Source organism: Nicotiana tabacum, chromosome 11 (assembly GCF_000715075.1).
Source record: "Nicotiana tabacum cultivar K326 chromosome 11, ASM71507v2, whole genome shotgun sequence".
NCBI lineage: Eukaryota > Viridiplantae > Streptophyta > Magnoliopsida > Solanales > Solanaceae > Nicotiana > Nicotiana tabacum.
In genome coordinates, this window is record NC_134090.1 from 137,236,906 (window position 1) to 137,254,427 (window position 17,522).

Here is a 17,522-nt window from a genome sequence, read left to right on the forward strand (position 1 = left end):
CACTTCAAGCTCCATGGACTTTGTCACTTTTTGAGAAGCGTATTACGCTAATAGAAGAGAAAAAATAATAAATTGTATAAGACAAGATAAGACAAAATTTACGTGGTTCGATAATTTTTGCATACTTCACATCCACACAAAAAATAGCTCTTTATTGATATTGAGAGCGAAAAAAGAAGTTGAGGGATGAATACAACTGAAAAAGAGGATGCCTATTTATAGGCAAATGAATCAGTTGAAATCTTCAGCACAATGTGAACATGCGATAGGACGACACCGCTATTGAATTCATTCACATTTTGGAGTCTTTTCATTCTGACTTCCTTTCTTTCTTTGTCTTTTTCACATAACTTTTTCTTCTCTTTTCATTTATTTCTTTTTTTGACTTTTTCACTTTTGTTTTGTTTTCTCTCTTTTCTTTCTTTTACAAACAGCGGGGTTTGCTCCCATCAATCTCCCCCTCAAACCCATGTTACATTAATAAAGAAAAAATGGTTTGCTATTCTCTGGTATGGTGCCTTCACATTATCAATCTTGAAGGCTAACTGAGGCAGTGCACAACCTTAGTTTGTCAACACCGACAACTTTGGTCAATATGTCTGATGGGTTCTTCGATCCTGGTATCTTCTGCAGGGAAAGAGTTCCTTCACTTATCAACTCTCGGATATGATGATACCTCAACTGGATATGCTTTGATCTTACATGAAACATTAGATTCTTGGCAAGATGAGTTGCACTCTGGCTATCGCTGAAAAGCTCACAATTGTCATGCTCTTTATCTAACTCTTTAAGAAAGTTCTTGACCTAGATCATCGTTTTTCCAGCTTTTGAGATTGCCATGTAATATGTTTCTATGGTAGATAAAGCAATACTTTTCTGAAGTCTGGACATCCAACTAACAGCAGTACCACCCAAGGTGAACACTTAGCATGTGGTACTTTTTCTGCTATTCAGATTGCCGTCTAAATTTGCATCAGCAAAACCTTGTAAGATAATATTGCTCCTTTTAAAATAAAGTGTCATACCTGAGGTGCCTTTGAGATATCACAATATCCATTTTACACGTTCCCAATGCTCCTTTCTTGGATCTGACATGTATCTACTAACAACTCCAACACCGTGGACTATGTCAGATCTAGTACAAACCATAGCGTACATCAAACTTCCAACTGCTAAAGCATATGAAACTTCGGACATGTATTTCCTTTCTTCATCTATATTAGGTGATTAGTCCTTTGACAGATTAAGATGGCTTCCGAGTGGAGTGTTTTTGGTCTTTGCATCATGAAGATGAACCTGCTTAGTACCTGTTGTATGTACTTTTCTTGAGATAATTTTGAGGTTCCTTCATATCTGTTTCTGCTAATCCTCAGCCTAAGCATTTGCCTAGCTGGTCCCAAGTCCTTCATTTCAAACTCCTCCGCTTGTTGCTTAATCCTGTTGATCTCATTTATGCTAGATCCTACAATTAACATATCATCATCGTACAACAATAAAATGATATAGGATTCATCAAGATTTTTGATATAACAGCAATGGTCCACCTCACATCGTGTAAAATCATTATTATGCATGAATCCACCAAATTTCTTGTACCATTATCGGGGAGCTTGTTTCAAATCATACAAAATCTTTTTTAACTTACATATAAGGTTTTCTTTACCAAAAATTTGAAAACATTCAGATTTCTTCATTTAGATGTCTTCTTCAAGGTCATCATGCAAGAAAGCAATTTTAACATCTAGTTGTGCCAAATGCAAGTTTTCTGCAGCTACGATACTTAGCACTAACTTGATAGTAGTTAATTTGACTAAAGGAGAGAAGATCTCGGTGTACTCAACTCCTTCCTTCTGAATAAAGCTTTTTGCTACTAATCGTGCTTTGTATCTCTTCTTACTGTCATGTTTTTCCCTGACCCTGTACACCCACTTATTCTACAATGCCTTCTTTCCTTTTGGTAACTCCATAAGTGTCTATGTTTTATTCTTTTGAAGAGATTCATCTCTTCTTTCATGACTAGCTTCCATTTATCAGAGTTTACCACTTGCATTGCTTCAACAAAATGCTCTGGTTCTCCAGCATCAGTTAGAAGTAGATAGTGGAGAGAGAGAGAGAGAGAGATATTTAACCTATTTGGAGCATTCGTGACTCTTTTAGATCTCCTTAATATAGGTTCAGCAGTAACTGATCCAGAATTTGATTCAAGTCCTGAATCAAGATCTGGTTTAGCATATGCTTCCATCTCTGATTCTGGTTCTAAATCCGATCCGGATTCAGCTTTTGGTTCTACATCTTCAGTTTCATAATTAGTTATAATCCCTCTATCCACTTCATTTTATGAGATTTCTTCTAACTCAACTGTTTCATATGTCTATCTGCTGGTGCTGATTGGTTCTACTCCAAGCTTGTCCTTATACATTACTTTTTTATTGAATGTGACATTCTTGTGTCTTAAGATCTTTCTATTCTGATCATCCCAAAATCGTGTCACGGCCCGGATTTCCCACCCTCAGGAGTCGTGATGCCGCCTACTAGTGAAAGCTAGGCAAGCCAACCATTTGAATTATTTACCTTTTCCCATTTTAATCCTTTAACAATTAATAACCAACATTAAATAAATAGCGGAATTTAATAAGCGGAAGACTGCAATATAGTATTTTAATAAAGATACCAATATCAATCCATACATAAACTACCCAAGACTGGTGTCACAATTCCACAGACTGTCTAGGAATACTACAAATAAAGGTCCGAAAGATTTATTACAACACTGTCTCTGAAATACATAAAAGAAACAGAATAAAAGGATAGGAGGAGACGCCAAGGCCTGCGGACGCCTGCAGGACTACCTCGGATCTCCGAATGGACTAAAGGCAGCAACCCAAAGCTACGGTCCGTATGCTCCAGTACCGGGATCTGCACATAGTGCAGAGTGTAGTATCAGCACAACCGACCGCATGTACTGGTAAGTGCCTAGCCTAACCTCGGCGAAGTAGTGACGAGGCTAGGACCAGACTACCAAATAAACTTGTGCAGTTAAATCATGTACAACGGAAAATAAAAGCAAAACTTTACAATTAAAGATAGGAAGGGGAAATCATGCTGTAGAGGACAACAACTAGCAACAGAAAGCAACGGTTAAATGCAAAGAATACTGTAACTCAATTGTCAATAGAAATCAAGAAAATCAAAGCAAGTGCACGGCATCACCCTTAGTGCTTTTACTCTCGTCCTCACCATAAAATCAATATAAATGGCATGACATCACCCTTCGTGCTTTTACCTCACAAAATCATGGAACGAAATGATCCTTCGTGCATTATCACTCATATAAGGGCACAAATGGTACGTCGTGCGACACGACATCACCCTTCGTGCATTAACACTCTCTCACAAAATCATACACGGCATCACCCTTCGTGCTTTAACACTCTCTCACCAATACAATACACGGCATCACCCTTCGTGTTTTAATACTCTTCCTCACCCAAACAACAATCACAAGCAATAAGGGCAAGAAAATAAACAAAATCACAATAAAATTCTGGCAAGGCAACAATAGTACAACAATCAAATCCCGGCAAGGGAACAATATCAAAAGCATCAACATCCCGGCAAGGGAGATAACATTGAAAGTAACAACATCCCGGCAAGGGAGACAATATAATAATCCTCTTCTCTTTTTCACATTTACTTCACAACTCAATTCACAACTTGAGCCAACGCTCTATAATGTTCAATTTCCAACAATAATTCCACAAGTCATTTCATAATTTGAGCCAATGCTCTTCAATGTTCAATTACTAAAATTTCTTCTACAAGCCTTGTTCAACAATAGATATATCACATAAGGCATGAACAATACAAAATCGAGTCATATTAATCATAGTATAAGACTCACGGGCATGCTTGATAGTTGACATCAACGTATAGATACTCGTCACCATGCCTATACATCGTACTCAATAGTTAACACATAGCAAATAGGACACAACTCCTAATCCCTCAAGCTAAGGTTAGACCAAACACTTACCTCGATGCCACGAACACAATTCAAGCCTCAACTACCATTTTACCTCTTGATTCCTCCACCAATTCGCTCGTATCTAGACACAAGTTACTTAACTATATCAATAAATGCTAAATGAATCAATTCCAATGCATGAAAATAGGTTTTCTAAAGTTTTTCCCAAAAATTCAAAAATCAACCCCGGGCCCACATGGTCAAAACCCGAGGTTCGAACCAAAACCCGATTACCCATTCACCCACGAACCCAAATATATAATTTGTTTTGAAATCGGACCCCAAATCCCCAAAATTTGAAAAACCTAGGTTCTACCCAAAACACCCAATTTTTCTCCCATGAAAACCTTGATTTTTAGTTGAAATCATGTGAAAAGATGTTAAAGATTGAAGAAAACGAGTTAGAAATAACTTATAATCGATTTAAAGAATAACTTTTCTTTGGAAAATCGCCCAATAGAGTTTATGTTTTAAAAGAGTTTGAAAAATGAAAGATTTTCGGCTAAGTTATGAATTTGCAGGTCGCAGATGTCACAATTGCGACTAGGGTTCGCAATTGCGAACCCTTAAGAAACCTGCTTTCCTTGCATTTGCGAACCCTAAGGATTCCTATTCTCTTCGCATTTGCGAAGCTGCTGTCGCATTTGCGAAGCTGCTATCGCATTTGCGATAAATACATCGCATTTGCGACCAAGGCAGCCCAGGCCATAGTTCGCATTTGCGAGCCATGCGAAGCCTGCAGGCCTGCAACACACCAGCAATTTCCTTAGTCCAAATTTCACTCTGTGGCCTATCCAAAACTCACCCGAGCCCTCGGGGCTCCAAACCAAACATGCAAACTAACTTAAAAACATCATACGGACTTGCTCGTGCAATCAAATCATCAAAATAACATCAACAACTATGAATTTAGCATCAAAATCAAAGAAAATCTCAAGAACTTTAAAAGTTTCCAATTTTCCAACTAAGGTTCCGAAGCACGTCATATGACCTCCGTTTCTTACCAAATTTTACAGGATCAACTTAAATCACATATAAGACCTCTACCGGGCTCCGGAACCAAAATACGGGCCCAATATCATCAAATTCAAACATATTTCATTTCCAAAAACTCATATATATTCCAGAAAATAATTTTCTTTAAAAATTTATTTCTTGGGTTTAGGACCTCGGAATTTGATTCCGTGCATACGCCCAAGTCCCATATTTTCCTACAGACCCTCCAAGACCGTCAAATCACGGGTCTGGGTCCGTTTACTCAAAATGTTGACCGAAGTCAACTTAAATTCATTTTAAAAGCAAAATTTATCATTTTTATAGATTTTGACATAATGGCTTTCCAAATACGCGCCCGGACTGTGCACGTAAATCGAGGTGAGGCAGAAAGAGATTTTTAAGGCCTCGGAATACAGAATTTATTTCTATCGATAATCAAAATTATCATCACCATAGCCAATAAAGAAATATTTCTTGACTTTAGGATCAAGCTTATCTCTATCATTGGAGTTCACATGCACATAATAAACACAACCGAAGAGTTTTAGATGTGAGAGAGTTACCTCATTTCCTGTCCATACCTCCTCAGGAATTTCAAAATTCAGCGGTGTAGAGGGGTCCCCTGTTTATGAGGTAAGTTGCTGTGTGAAACGCCTCGGCCCAAAAATATTTCGGCAATCCAGAATGTATTCTCATACTTCTGGCTCGTTAATTCAGGGTTCCACTCATCCTCTCAACAACGCCATTTTATTCCGGTATTCTAGCAACTATCTTGATCATTCTGATCCCATTCTCTGAGTAGAATGCTTTGAACTCTTGACTATGATACTCTCCTCTATTGTCAGATTTCAAACATTTTAACTTTAGGCTCGTCTAATTTTCAACTTTAGCTTTCCATCTTTTAAATGGAACAAACATGTCAGATTTATTTTTCAGAAAATAAACTCGTACCTTTATCGTGGAATCATCAATGAAGGTGACATAATAGCGTAAGCCTTCCAGAGAAGTTACAAGAGCTGGTCCTCACACATAGCTGTATGCACTAGTTTCAGTTTCTCTTTCTTTGGCGTCCTTTCCCCCTTTGAGAAACTAACTCTCTTTTGTTTCCCGTAAATGCAATCTTCGCACAAATCTAATTCAACATGCTTGAGGTTTGAGAACTTTTCTTTGGATGCCGACACTTTTTTACTCATATGCCCGAGCCGCCGGTGTTACAATATTGTGTCACGACCATGGTCAACTAGTGCTATAATATCTCTCTATATTTCGGTTGCATACAGTGTTCCCTTCTTGAAGCCTAGTGCCACAATCAAATTTTCTTTGATTATCTTCCACGATCCATTACCGAATACTGTTGTGTATCCTTCACTATCAATCTGACCCATGGGTATCAGATTTTTCTTGAGGCCGGGAACATGTCAGGCATTTTGCAATTTTCGTAGTGTCCCTTGTGAAGTATTTATATGAACTTCACCTTTTCCGACAAATATCCAAAGGTTCCCCGTCTGCTAGATAAACCTTCCCGAATTTTCCAGCTACATGATTATGCAATAATTCTTTGCATGAGGTACAGTGAAAGGATGCACTTAAGTCCAGAATTCAAGATTCAACTAGACCGTCTGCACAACAAATTAGTGCATCACCGACTTGTTCAATAATTAAATTTGCTGAATTTTCATCCTTCTTCTTCTTTAGATCTCTACACTGACTACTGTAGTGACTCTTTTTATTGCAATTCCAACACGTAATGTCTTTGCAATTTTCGGATTGCCCTCTTCTCTTTGACTTTGATCTACCACGACCATGACTTTGTCTTCTTTGACTGCTTCTCCCTCTGCTTTCGGTATTAAAAGCAGATCCTAGGGAATTACTTGATTTTCTCGGCGAATATCTTAACTTAGAACCAAGTCTCTAATATCATCCAATTTGAGTTTGATACTTCCCGATGAACTGCTAACTGAAGTTACTGTTGCAGACCAACTCTCCGGTAGAGATGATAGTAGAATCAACGCCCTAGCTTCGTCATCAAATATTATATTAACAGAACTCAACTGCTAATACTCCCTCCACTCCAGTTTATGTGAACCTATTTCCTTTTTGGTCCGTTCCAAAAAGAATGACCCCTTTCTAAATTTGAAAATAATTTAGCTTAAACTTCCAATTCTACCCTTAATGAGAAGCTTTATTAACCACACAAATACTATGGGGCCCTTTTTAACTTGTTTATGATCACAAATTCCAAAAGTCTTCATTTTTTCTTAAATTTCGTGCTCAGTCAAACAGGTTCACATAAATTGGAACGGATGGAGTATTACATTAAACTCATTGATATTTTTCGTAACATATCCACCTTCTGTCATCTTTATGTTGAACAATCGACGCATCAAATAGACTTTATATGAAGTAGATGGCTTCTTGTACATATTTGATAACGCCTTTCATCAAGCTGGCAGTGGTCTTCTCATTATGATATTAAATGTTACATTTCGTGTTAGCGTCAAACGAATCACACCAAGAGCTTGTCGATCTAATAGATCCCAATCAGCTTTGGCTATATTCTCTGGTTTTGCCCTCAGTCAGAGATAAGTGTAATTTTTTCTAGTACAAATAATCCTCTATTTGTATTTTTCAGAATCCAAAATCTTTGCCATTGAACTTATCAATCTTAACATTCCCTTCTTCCGATGCCATTTTTCACAAAAAAATAATTTATGTAAATAGTGCTTGTGAATAACAACCGCAAATACTCTCTGTGAAAGAAAAATGTCTCAAATGTATAAGGTAGACAACAATCACTATTGGTGAACTATACTATCACTGTTAATGAATAGTACTTCACTATTGTGAATAGTGTTGGTATCGATGATCAATAATGTCGCACTATTCTTGTGAATAGTACTTGCACCAATACCATACTTTTCTACCAGAATTATATTGTCTGTGCTCTGATACCAGTTGTTGGGAAGCGAATCAGGTTAATAGAAGGGAAAGATAATTAAAAGAGAAAAGCAATAAATTGCACAAGACTAGACAAGGCAAGATTTACGTGGTTCGACAATTTTTGCCTCTCCATAGCCACACAAAGAGTAGCTCTTATTGATATTGAGAGAGAAAGAAGTTGAGGGAAGAATACAACTGAAGAGGAGAATGTCTATTTATAGGCAAATGAATCAACTGAAATCTTCAGCAAAATGTGAACATGCGGCCGGCCCGCACCGCGATTGTAAACCAATTTAATTCATTCACATTTTGCAGTCGTTTCATTCTGGCTTCCTTTCTTTCTTTGTTTTTTCACGCATCCTTTTTTTTTCTTTTCATTTATTTCTTTCTTTGACTTCTCCACTTTTATTTTGTCTTCTCTTTTCTTTCTTTTACAAACAACAGGGTTTGCTCCCATCATCGCTTTAGTTGCGTTTTTCATTCTTTGAAAACACTAATTCCATAGTTCATTGCATCATAAAAAAGCGAGGTGGTACAAGATTATATAAAATAAAAAGTACCAAAGGAATGGAAGAGAACAGAATACAGGTACCACAAATCTGTTTCTAAGAACAGTACCAGGCCACGGCTGAGAATTATCGTACACAACTTGTCTAACTTCAAAAGCAGTCTCCTTCCACTTTTCTCTTCTCACCCAATTATATACTATAGCTATTAAAAATTGGAAAAAATGGAGATAGCAAACCAGCCAAAAAAAAAAAAAACCTGAAGTACTGTGCAGGAAATTAAAATACTTTTTCTGTTCCATTCCATATTCAAAACTTGAAAAAGATTTTTATAAAAAATTCTTTCACCTTATTTTCGAAACTCCTACTCCATTGGGCATTGGTTGAGTCCATAAAGCGTCTTATTCTTTCTTGTTCCTTCTACTTTTGAATTCTAAATGCTTAACTTAAAAGCTCTTCTTTTTCTTGTTTGGACATCTATAAGTCTCTTTTGGTAAATTAATCTTTTATGTTATTGTTATAACACAATTCTTTCAACATTACACTTGCTAAAACGTCTGGTTGTGATTGAATTTTGACACCATAACTTTTGGATTTTGGTCTCCTGATGTGAATAAAGTGTTAAATTTGTAGCAAATTCACACTGTTAATATGCCATGTAAAATTACATCTTTTTCCTTTCATCCAAAAGTTGCAATATGAATTCACGTCAGTTGTTGAAACTGGCATTATAATGGAAGATCAACCGGCCAAAATAACAATGAGCGGTTACCATATTATTAATTTCTTCCTCTTGACCGAATCTTGTAACCTTCATTAGCAGATTCATTTTTTCTACTTTCCTGATCAAACTAGAACTAGAAGTTATCAAGGAACCAAAGTTTTTGTAGAAATCACACTAGGTACCCGCTCTAAAGGGTTGCTATTTAGGAATTAGCTATGTGTCCTAAACTTAAGTTTTTCCATTCAAATTTTCGGGACACAAATGTCCAGAATTATCTTGAAATTAAGATTTTTAGTTCAAATTTTCAAGACAAAATAAGTACGGACTAATCCCTTAATAGGGCTATGTGTACTCCCCCCAAAATTTTGTTTTCTCATAATATTTAGTTGAGCAAGCGTCCCATAAACATCTGGAGATATCAAAAAGAGAAATTGGGCTTGGAAATACAATGAAGGCAAACAAAAATGAGCATTTTCATATGCTGGCGCTTCTCAGAAGACTTGAACTAAACCAAAATGCTCAGGAAAAAAAAAACTATAAAATTAATATGCTTCCACTCTCTTTCACTAGGGAATTCCCCAAGATATTACCTTACTTGGATTCTTCTATAACAAACAAATATGCAATTCCAAAATTTCTAGCCAATTTTTGACACAAAATATGAAAAATTGAAAACTATAGAACACGCTAACAAAATTTCCATCTCCCTCGTATTCTTTTATCCTCGTTGAAAGGAGATAATAAACCTTAACCAGGAAAATCAGCTCTCGGCTTTACTAGCTAAGAGGTGGGGCGGGACTAGATCGTCAATCCAATCTGCATATATCCGATAGATCTTCTTGGTCAATTTCCATTTTAAGATTTTCTTATCCTCTTTTTCTTCTTGTATCGAAGCATTCACCGCTGCATTTGCAGAGGATAACTCAACAAGTGGAACAGAGAAGGGCCTTGGCATAATGGGGACAGGATTCGTCAACAAGTCCGGACCACTAGGTGCCTGTAACTCTGTCAAAGAAATAGCCAACATCAGACAACCGATGGAGAAAAGCCCTTCCGAAAGCAACTTCTAAACTTCAAGTAAGCGATAACAAAGGAAAATGGAAGGCTTTTCCTGGAAAGGTTGACGGAGAACAAAGAAGTTCACACACCATTTTAGCGATAGAAAGTCAATTTTAGATTTATAAAAGCGTATCACATAAAACCCACCATTCACAAATTCAGTATCTCCATGTTTAGTAAAAAGTGGTAATGACCAAGTTAGTTCATTGTTAGACCTATAAAAACCAGGAGGCAGACTAGACCTTGAAAGCTGAATATATTGTTACTTGTTTCAAAAGTGAGATATGACCTAGTAGAGAAATTGCATATCGAATGTATCGTCACAGGAAATAGAGTAGTCATAATCTGAGAACAATCAATGGCAGTGAATATGCAAAACATCACTCAACGGACATGGCAACACGACAAATTCCTCGTTTTATATATGGATGTAATCTAAATGTGAGTTAATGTCAAGTTTTTCATATTTAAGTGGAAAGAAGACACGTGTGGAATACTATTAATTATTAGGTTACGAAACGATTTTTGATAGAGTCTGTTCTTCTCTGCAATGCAGGTGTTATACAAAAGGCAAATCATATGAATACAAACTGCTTTATTTGTCCTTTTCCGCAATGAAGAACTTGGAAACTTTTCCCTGAGAAAAAATACGGAAAAAATAAAAATAAAAAAGTATTTAATTTTATACTAGATTCTCAACTTGAACCACTGCAGCTCTACTACGCTAAATAACTTGCTTAGGATCAGCAAGCATTGTTTCTAGGAGCTCCATCGCTCGTAATTATTCTGTCTTTAAACTATATTCTATTACATTATGCGGCCTTTACTTTTTACAATAAAGGGATGAAGGAATTTTGCAAAAATTAAAGCAAGTAAAATAGACAATTGATTTACAAACGATTAAACATAAAGTCAAACTAACAACTAACAAAAAGATGACTGTCAAATTAGTTTTACCTGATTGACCATGAGCAAAGTGGCAACGATCTCGGAAGGGGCATTGACCAGTTGTCTCCCACTTACTACACATCTTTGTCTTCCAATATACAGGCTTAATTCGAACAGCATCTGAATCTGCAATTCCATGCTTACTAATCTCATTCTGCTCAAGATCACTTCTGTTAGCCGTTGTTCCGATGCTTATTGCAGAGCTTTCCCTTTGCCTTGGAATGTCAGTCTTAAATTTCGGAGGACGTTCATGAAGAAAATTACACTTATCACCATAAGGACACTCCTCTCCGTTATAAAACTTCTTGCAAATTTTCATCCTATGTATTATTTTCTGATCATCATTCCAGTTCCCTACTACCCCTCTATCTTTTTCACGGACTAGTTCCTGCCAATTCGGAGGGGGCTCACGCAAATCTTCAACACCATGAGCAAATGTACAATGTTCCCCATTCCTGCAAGTTCCTTCCAAGAACTTGGCGCACATGCGTGTTTTGAAAAATATATGGCTCGTTCCTTTGTTTCCAATAAGATTCAGCTGGTTCACTCTGGAATTCATAGGAGTATAATTTGCAGAATTCGGTGAATTGTTATCGGAATTCCTCAGTCTCTTGAAAGGAGGTACATGATCAAACTGAGAATAGGACTCGGGAAATTCATGGTTCATTGGAGATTGTGGCCAAGCTTCTCCAATATCACCGCCAGCAAATGGCATTGGCATAAAGGGCGGGGGAGGAGGTGGTGGATCAGAATAACTCATCTTCCCTTTTTCTAATATCAATTCTTTAAACTGAATCCAATTCTACTCTTCTCCTCTCTAAAAGAAAATAAAGATTCAATTTTTATTAGATATACTTATGAAATACCAGAACACCATAAATAATTAACACAAAGATTGTTAAACAACAGTCCAGAGAAAATCAATGAGTCAGGGCTGAAGACACGAATTACTAATATATCAATGGCAACCAAAAAAATGTATATTTATAAAACAATGTACGGTCAATCAAGAAACCAGATAATAGTTTTTTTGCTTAAACAGATTAAGCAAACACAATAATAGCAATGCAAAATCAGCAAACCTGAGCCTGATCTTTGTTTTCACTTTCAATAATAGCGAAATGAGTACCTTAAAAAAAGTTCAATTCTTTCCAAGAAAATCAAAAGAACCAGCTTAAGATTTGTGCATGGATGATCAGAGTTCAAGTCAACAATGTACACTTTATAAGAATATTGAGAGGGGAGGGAAAGAATTGAAAAACCCTAGATTCTTTTTAGGGTTTGGAGCTGGGGGGCTGCGGGTTGGCTTGGGTTTCAGGGTTCTTTGGACTGAATTTTGGGCCTGTGGACGGACAGAGTAGGTCTGGGCTAGCGAGGCTTGGTAAAAATTGTAAAAATTGTAAAAATTGCACTACCCACTTTTAAAAATATTTCTAACTATAATCAGTGTTTGTCAAGTCATTGAAAAATAGCTATTATTTTACTGCAACAAAGACCGTTCCAGTATAATATACTGGAGTTCGGTGCACCTGTGTATGAACTTCCAACATATTATGTTGAATTATACTGGAGTTCCAGCAAAGTATACTGGAACTCCAAACTCCAGTATAATATACTGGAGTTCGAGTATACTTTGTTGGAACTCCAGTATAAATATACTGGAGTATTTTCCGGATTTTGAACAGTATTTTCATTCAGATTTATCTTTACATGAAAAGTGGCTAAATTTCGATGACTTTTGAAACAGTGACTATTTTTGAATGACCACTTGTAAATCTGGCTACTTTTTAATTTCTCCCCTTTTTAGCTCGCAGTCGAAACTATTTACATTTAACAGCTGTAAAAATATATGAATTAAGAGAGAGAGAGAGTGTGTGTCTATATATGTAGACAATTATTTTAAGAGTGCTTATACAGTAGTATTTCCCAAAAAATGCACTTTTTTTGTTTTTTACTTTTGGTCCCAGTTAATTTTTTTAAAATTAACTGGTACTCAATATTAGGTAACTTTAGATAATTGCTTCTTCTCTGTGTTTTCTTCTTTCTTTCTTCTTCTTAGTTGTTGTACAATAGTATTTCGTAATTTATAGCAATCGACATATCATGCTTTAAAGAGATGGGTCTTGCATTTCTAATATGAAAAGTAAGTTTTAAATCAAATGGATATTATTTAAAAGCTTGAAAACATTAGCAAATTATAATTGTTGAAAAAAATAAATTTGTTAGATTTATTGTTATTTAGGAAATTTGATAATTGAGGTTTATTTTTTATGATATTTTAACTTATGATTTGGAATATATTTGGGCGTTGAATCGTATGTTGAATTGTTAAAATTTAAATAATAAATTTTTATTTTCGGGCAAAAAAAATTAAGCTGAACATTGGTACTTCAAATACAGATGACTGAAGTTCATGCAATTTTTTATATGCACTTCAGTCATGTATGTCTTAAGTGCAGTCATTTTTGCATGCACTTAATGTGTATCTGAAGCGTAAATAAAAATGGATGCACTTTAGTCATATGTTATAGCATGCAAAACTATTGCAGCAAAAATATTTTACTTTCAGTTTTTAGACTCATTTTCTACCATAGGCCATGATGACACCCAATATTATTGTTAGCAAGCCAACAATTAAATCAACTCGAGATAGATAGTTCATTTCGCATCTTGAAACGAATAATGAAATAAATAAGCGGAATCATTTCATTTTCATAGAAAAATACTGATATTATCTTACATGATCAAACGTAGCTGAAACATAAATCCTAATATCATACAAAAATGCAACCAAGAATAAAATCTAAATCCCCAAAACTCGAAATCACAAGTGCATGAGCATCTACCAGAATATACAATACTATAATAATAATTGTCTGGAATATAAAATAGATAGAATACAATAAATGAATTGGAAGAGAACTCTGTGTGTTGCGGATCGTAACATAGAGAGCAGCTCACCCCAAAGTTTCCTCAACAACTGCGCCTACGTGCTAGTATGACCACCAAAGGTACCTGTCTCAATACCTGCACAATAAATACATGAGTGTAGAATGAGTACGTAAATCAACGCGTACCCAGTAAGCATCAAGTCTAACCTCGAAGAAATAGTAACGAGAGATCGACATCGACACTTACTAGTGGCCCAATAATTAAAGTACAATAAAGGTATACAGGTATGAAGCATGACAAGTAAAAACAGTGAAAACAGATATATGTACATGACATGATCCTTAATAGAAGAGTAAATACATAAACCCTCGAATATCGAATACTACCTCGAATGGAATATATGTAAGTTCAATAACCAATGAAATATCACGTCTCAAGTCGGACAGATTCATAGATACGCTGACTCCTTATCAAATATTACGCACGATTCTACCGAGGAGAACGACCCAATCCAATAAGATTGATGGTACAATATCTTACAGTGGCGTACGCCCTGATCCCCATAAGAATAGTGTACACTACCGAGGTAGTACGACCCGATCCATAGACGCATCTCATGATACTACCGAGGCGAATGACCTGGTCCTATAAGATTATGCTATATGCTACTGCTGAGGCGAATGACTCTATCCCATAAGAGTAGTGAAGCTTGATGGGTCAGTGATCCTACTCACGAATATACATGTGAGTTATGAAATTCAAGAATCTTTCGGACAATTACGCACAATGCGGGAGAAATCTGTAAAAGAAAGTAAAATTTTCATGACTAATAATTTAGCTCATCAAGTATCTAAAATAGTAAGGTTTGATATTCTATGCAAGTCTAGTATCAGGCTAAAATGTAACTTAAGTCATTTAAACAGGCAAGGATAACTCAAGTAATACAGTTAAAACATGGTGTGAGTCTAAGTCTATCCAGACATGATCAAGAATCTAGCATACGCATGGATACTCGTCACCTCATACGTGTGTAGCTCCCATAACACGTAGCACATAACAATTATAGTACATATGGAGTAAATTTTCTATTACAGGGTTGGATAGGAGGCTTACCTCGCTCCGAAGACTCCATTGCCTCTCAAACACCTCAAACCGAAGCCAAACGATCCGAAACTAGTCAAAAGAGCGTACAAACCAATCAAAATATACTCAAAGACTCGTAATTAACAATTAGAAATAATTTCCAACTCAACATGAAAAGTCAACAAAGTTAACCCCCGGCCCTCCGTGCCTGGATTTTGAATATTCTCGAAGATAAATATTACCCATAGCACTATGAACTCAAATATATAATTTATTTCAAATTTCATGTCCAATTTCGTGGTCAAAACTCAAAAAATACCACTTCTAGATTTTCTTCCAAAATCCCATAATTCCACCAATTTCCATTTTTAAATCCATATGTAATCCATGTATTTAACTCACAACAAATAGGAATAAATTACCTTATAATAGATGGCGAAAATAGTCTTCAAGAATCACCCCAAATCGCCTACTTGTGCTCCAAGAACTAAAAAGTGAAGAAATAATCTCTAAATCTGGAAATTAAATATTTAATATAACTGCCAGTCCTCCTTCTTCGTGACCGCAATTAATAAATGTTCCAGCATCATTTTATTCATAGCGATCGCGGCTAAGAACCCCACAATCGCGATGTACAAATTATGTTTTCCTCTGCATAGACACCCTTCGGTATAATGGGTATTACAAAATTCCAAATGATAAATGGTTTAATTTTCTGAAAGATAGATTCAAAAGAATACAACTTTCATTTCTAAATCATCTCCAAATTCCTTAAAGATTGCAAGATATAAGCTCCCAAAGTCAGACAACTCGTAATAGAAACTTCTTCTACACGATCGCGACCGTATCTTCCATGATCGCGGTTCACAAAAACTGAAATGCACTTTGCTATTCGCGATCGCGGCCCAGGCCTCTGCGATCGCGAGTCACACCCCTGTGATTAGTTATCAGCAGCTCAAAAAGGCCTAAAAGTGATCGAAAACCACCCCAAAACTCACTTGAGGTTCGAGAAACCCTATCCAATCAATCTAATAAGTTTATATACCCTATGTAAATTTGTTAAAAGCTCGGAACACAAATTACAACATCGAAATCAAGAATTAAAGATCAAACTCAATTTCTTAAACTCTCTTAACTTTCAAACATACATGCTTCGTTGAACGCTCTTGAATAACCCGTGGACATTCTGGATCATGATCAAACTTCACACACAAGTTCCAATAAACTAAATGAATCTATTCAATGTCCCGGAATACCATCCAAAGTCCGATAACATTAAAGTCAACTTCAAGTCAAACTTAGCTAATTCAAAACCTTCCGAAATGCAAATTTTTTTATAATAAATGTTGAATCACTCCCGGATTACCCGATACTCAACTCGAACATACACCTAAGCCCGAAATTACCTTACGAACCTACATGAACCTTCAAATTCCGATTCTGAGGTCGCTTATTGATAACGTCCAAAACACATCCCGATAAGAGATATGCTACGGTCATATGCAATATAATTTACCTAATTATGAGTCGGGGTCAAATCCCACTGAGAGCTATGAAACGGTCTAGTTGACTCAATTAAATCTATGTTGAACAAAAAGGACAAATATACTTGGGTTTTTGTGGATATTAACTAATGAATTAGATTCGACTAACTAACAGCAAACTAAACTAGAAGTCGAGAATAACTTAAGAAAATTGTAGATGATAAAAAAGCCTAAGGTAGAGAATTCCCCAATTTCCAGGCTAACTCCGAGTGAAATCCTGAAACTTTATTTGACATTATTTTATCAACCTTGGACCTAAAATTATTCGCTAGAGTTTCCCAACTACTAATGACACCATTCTTGAACTATTTTTTCCAAAATAATCAAGATAACAAACTTGTCCAATTCTAGGTCACAGTCGAATCATATGTCCCCATAACAAAAAATGGGGTTAAGTAATTCCTTAATTCAGCCCGAAGTACTGTTATTTGAATGACCCAACCTTGTCAATCTTTCCCAAGAATAACAATAAATAGGGCATAAACAATTGCGAGCTCAAACAATTGAGTTCATTAAAACCACAACCAAACAAATAGAATAAGTATCAATGATCAGGAATATTTACTCAAAACTGCCCAACAACAGGTTCATCAACACCCTAGCTAGGGAATTTAGCTACTCATGTTTATACTAAAAAAGATAATGACTATTTTTAAAACAGTCTCCACAATAAACGAAAAATAAGAAAAGTTGAGAGAAACTCTTCAAATCTTCGATTAGGATGGTTTTGGACTCTTCCAATCCCTTACTTGCTTCGAAAGTAGTGTTTTCTTCTTTCCGAAGGGAGATTGTGGATGGGGAGACGA

The 17,522-nt window shown here is 36.1% G+C and overlaps 1 protein-coding gene across 2 annotated transcripts; it reads right to left on the bottom strand.

The window, feature by feature from the left end:
• Nucleotides 1-9,571: 9,571 nt before the first annotated feature.
• Nucleotides 9,572-12,539, bottom strand: LOC107802736 (zinc finger CCCH domain-containing protein 39). Of its 2 annotated transcripts, none has more exons than XM_016626293.2 (3): nucleotides 12,280-12,539; nucleotides 11,207-12,014; nucleotides 9,572-10,195 (listed from the first exon to the last, which is right to left on the bottom strand). In XM_016626293.2, exons 2-3 carry the CDS (start codon nucleotides 11,955-11,957, stop codon nucleotides 9,951-9,953), a joined length of 996 nt encoding a protein of 331 aa, XP_016481779.1. In that variant the 5' UTR covers nucleotides 11,958-12,014; nucleotides 12,280-12,539; the 3' UTR covers nucleotides 9,572-9,950. The 2 variants fall into 2 exon arrangements, with proteins under 2 accessions (XP_016481779.1, XP_016481777.1); XM_016626291.2 differs by having other exon boundaries at nucleotides 12,327-12,466.
• Between the last annotated feature and the right edge of the window lie 4,983 nt (nucleotides 12,540-17,522).

Excerpts from the sequence above, each read along its gene's own strand:
- LOC107802736 (XM_016626293.2), bottom strand. The coding sequence starts at position 11,957 with ATGAGTTATTCTGATCCACCACCTCCTCCCCCGCCCTTTATGCCAATG. Across the intron at positions 10,196-11,206 it reads CTTTGCTCATGGTCAATCAG|AGTTACAGGCACCTAGTGGT; the intron begins GTAAAACTAATT and ends TTTCTTTGACAG.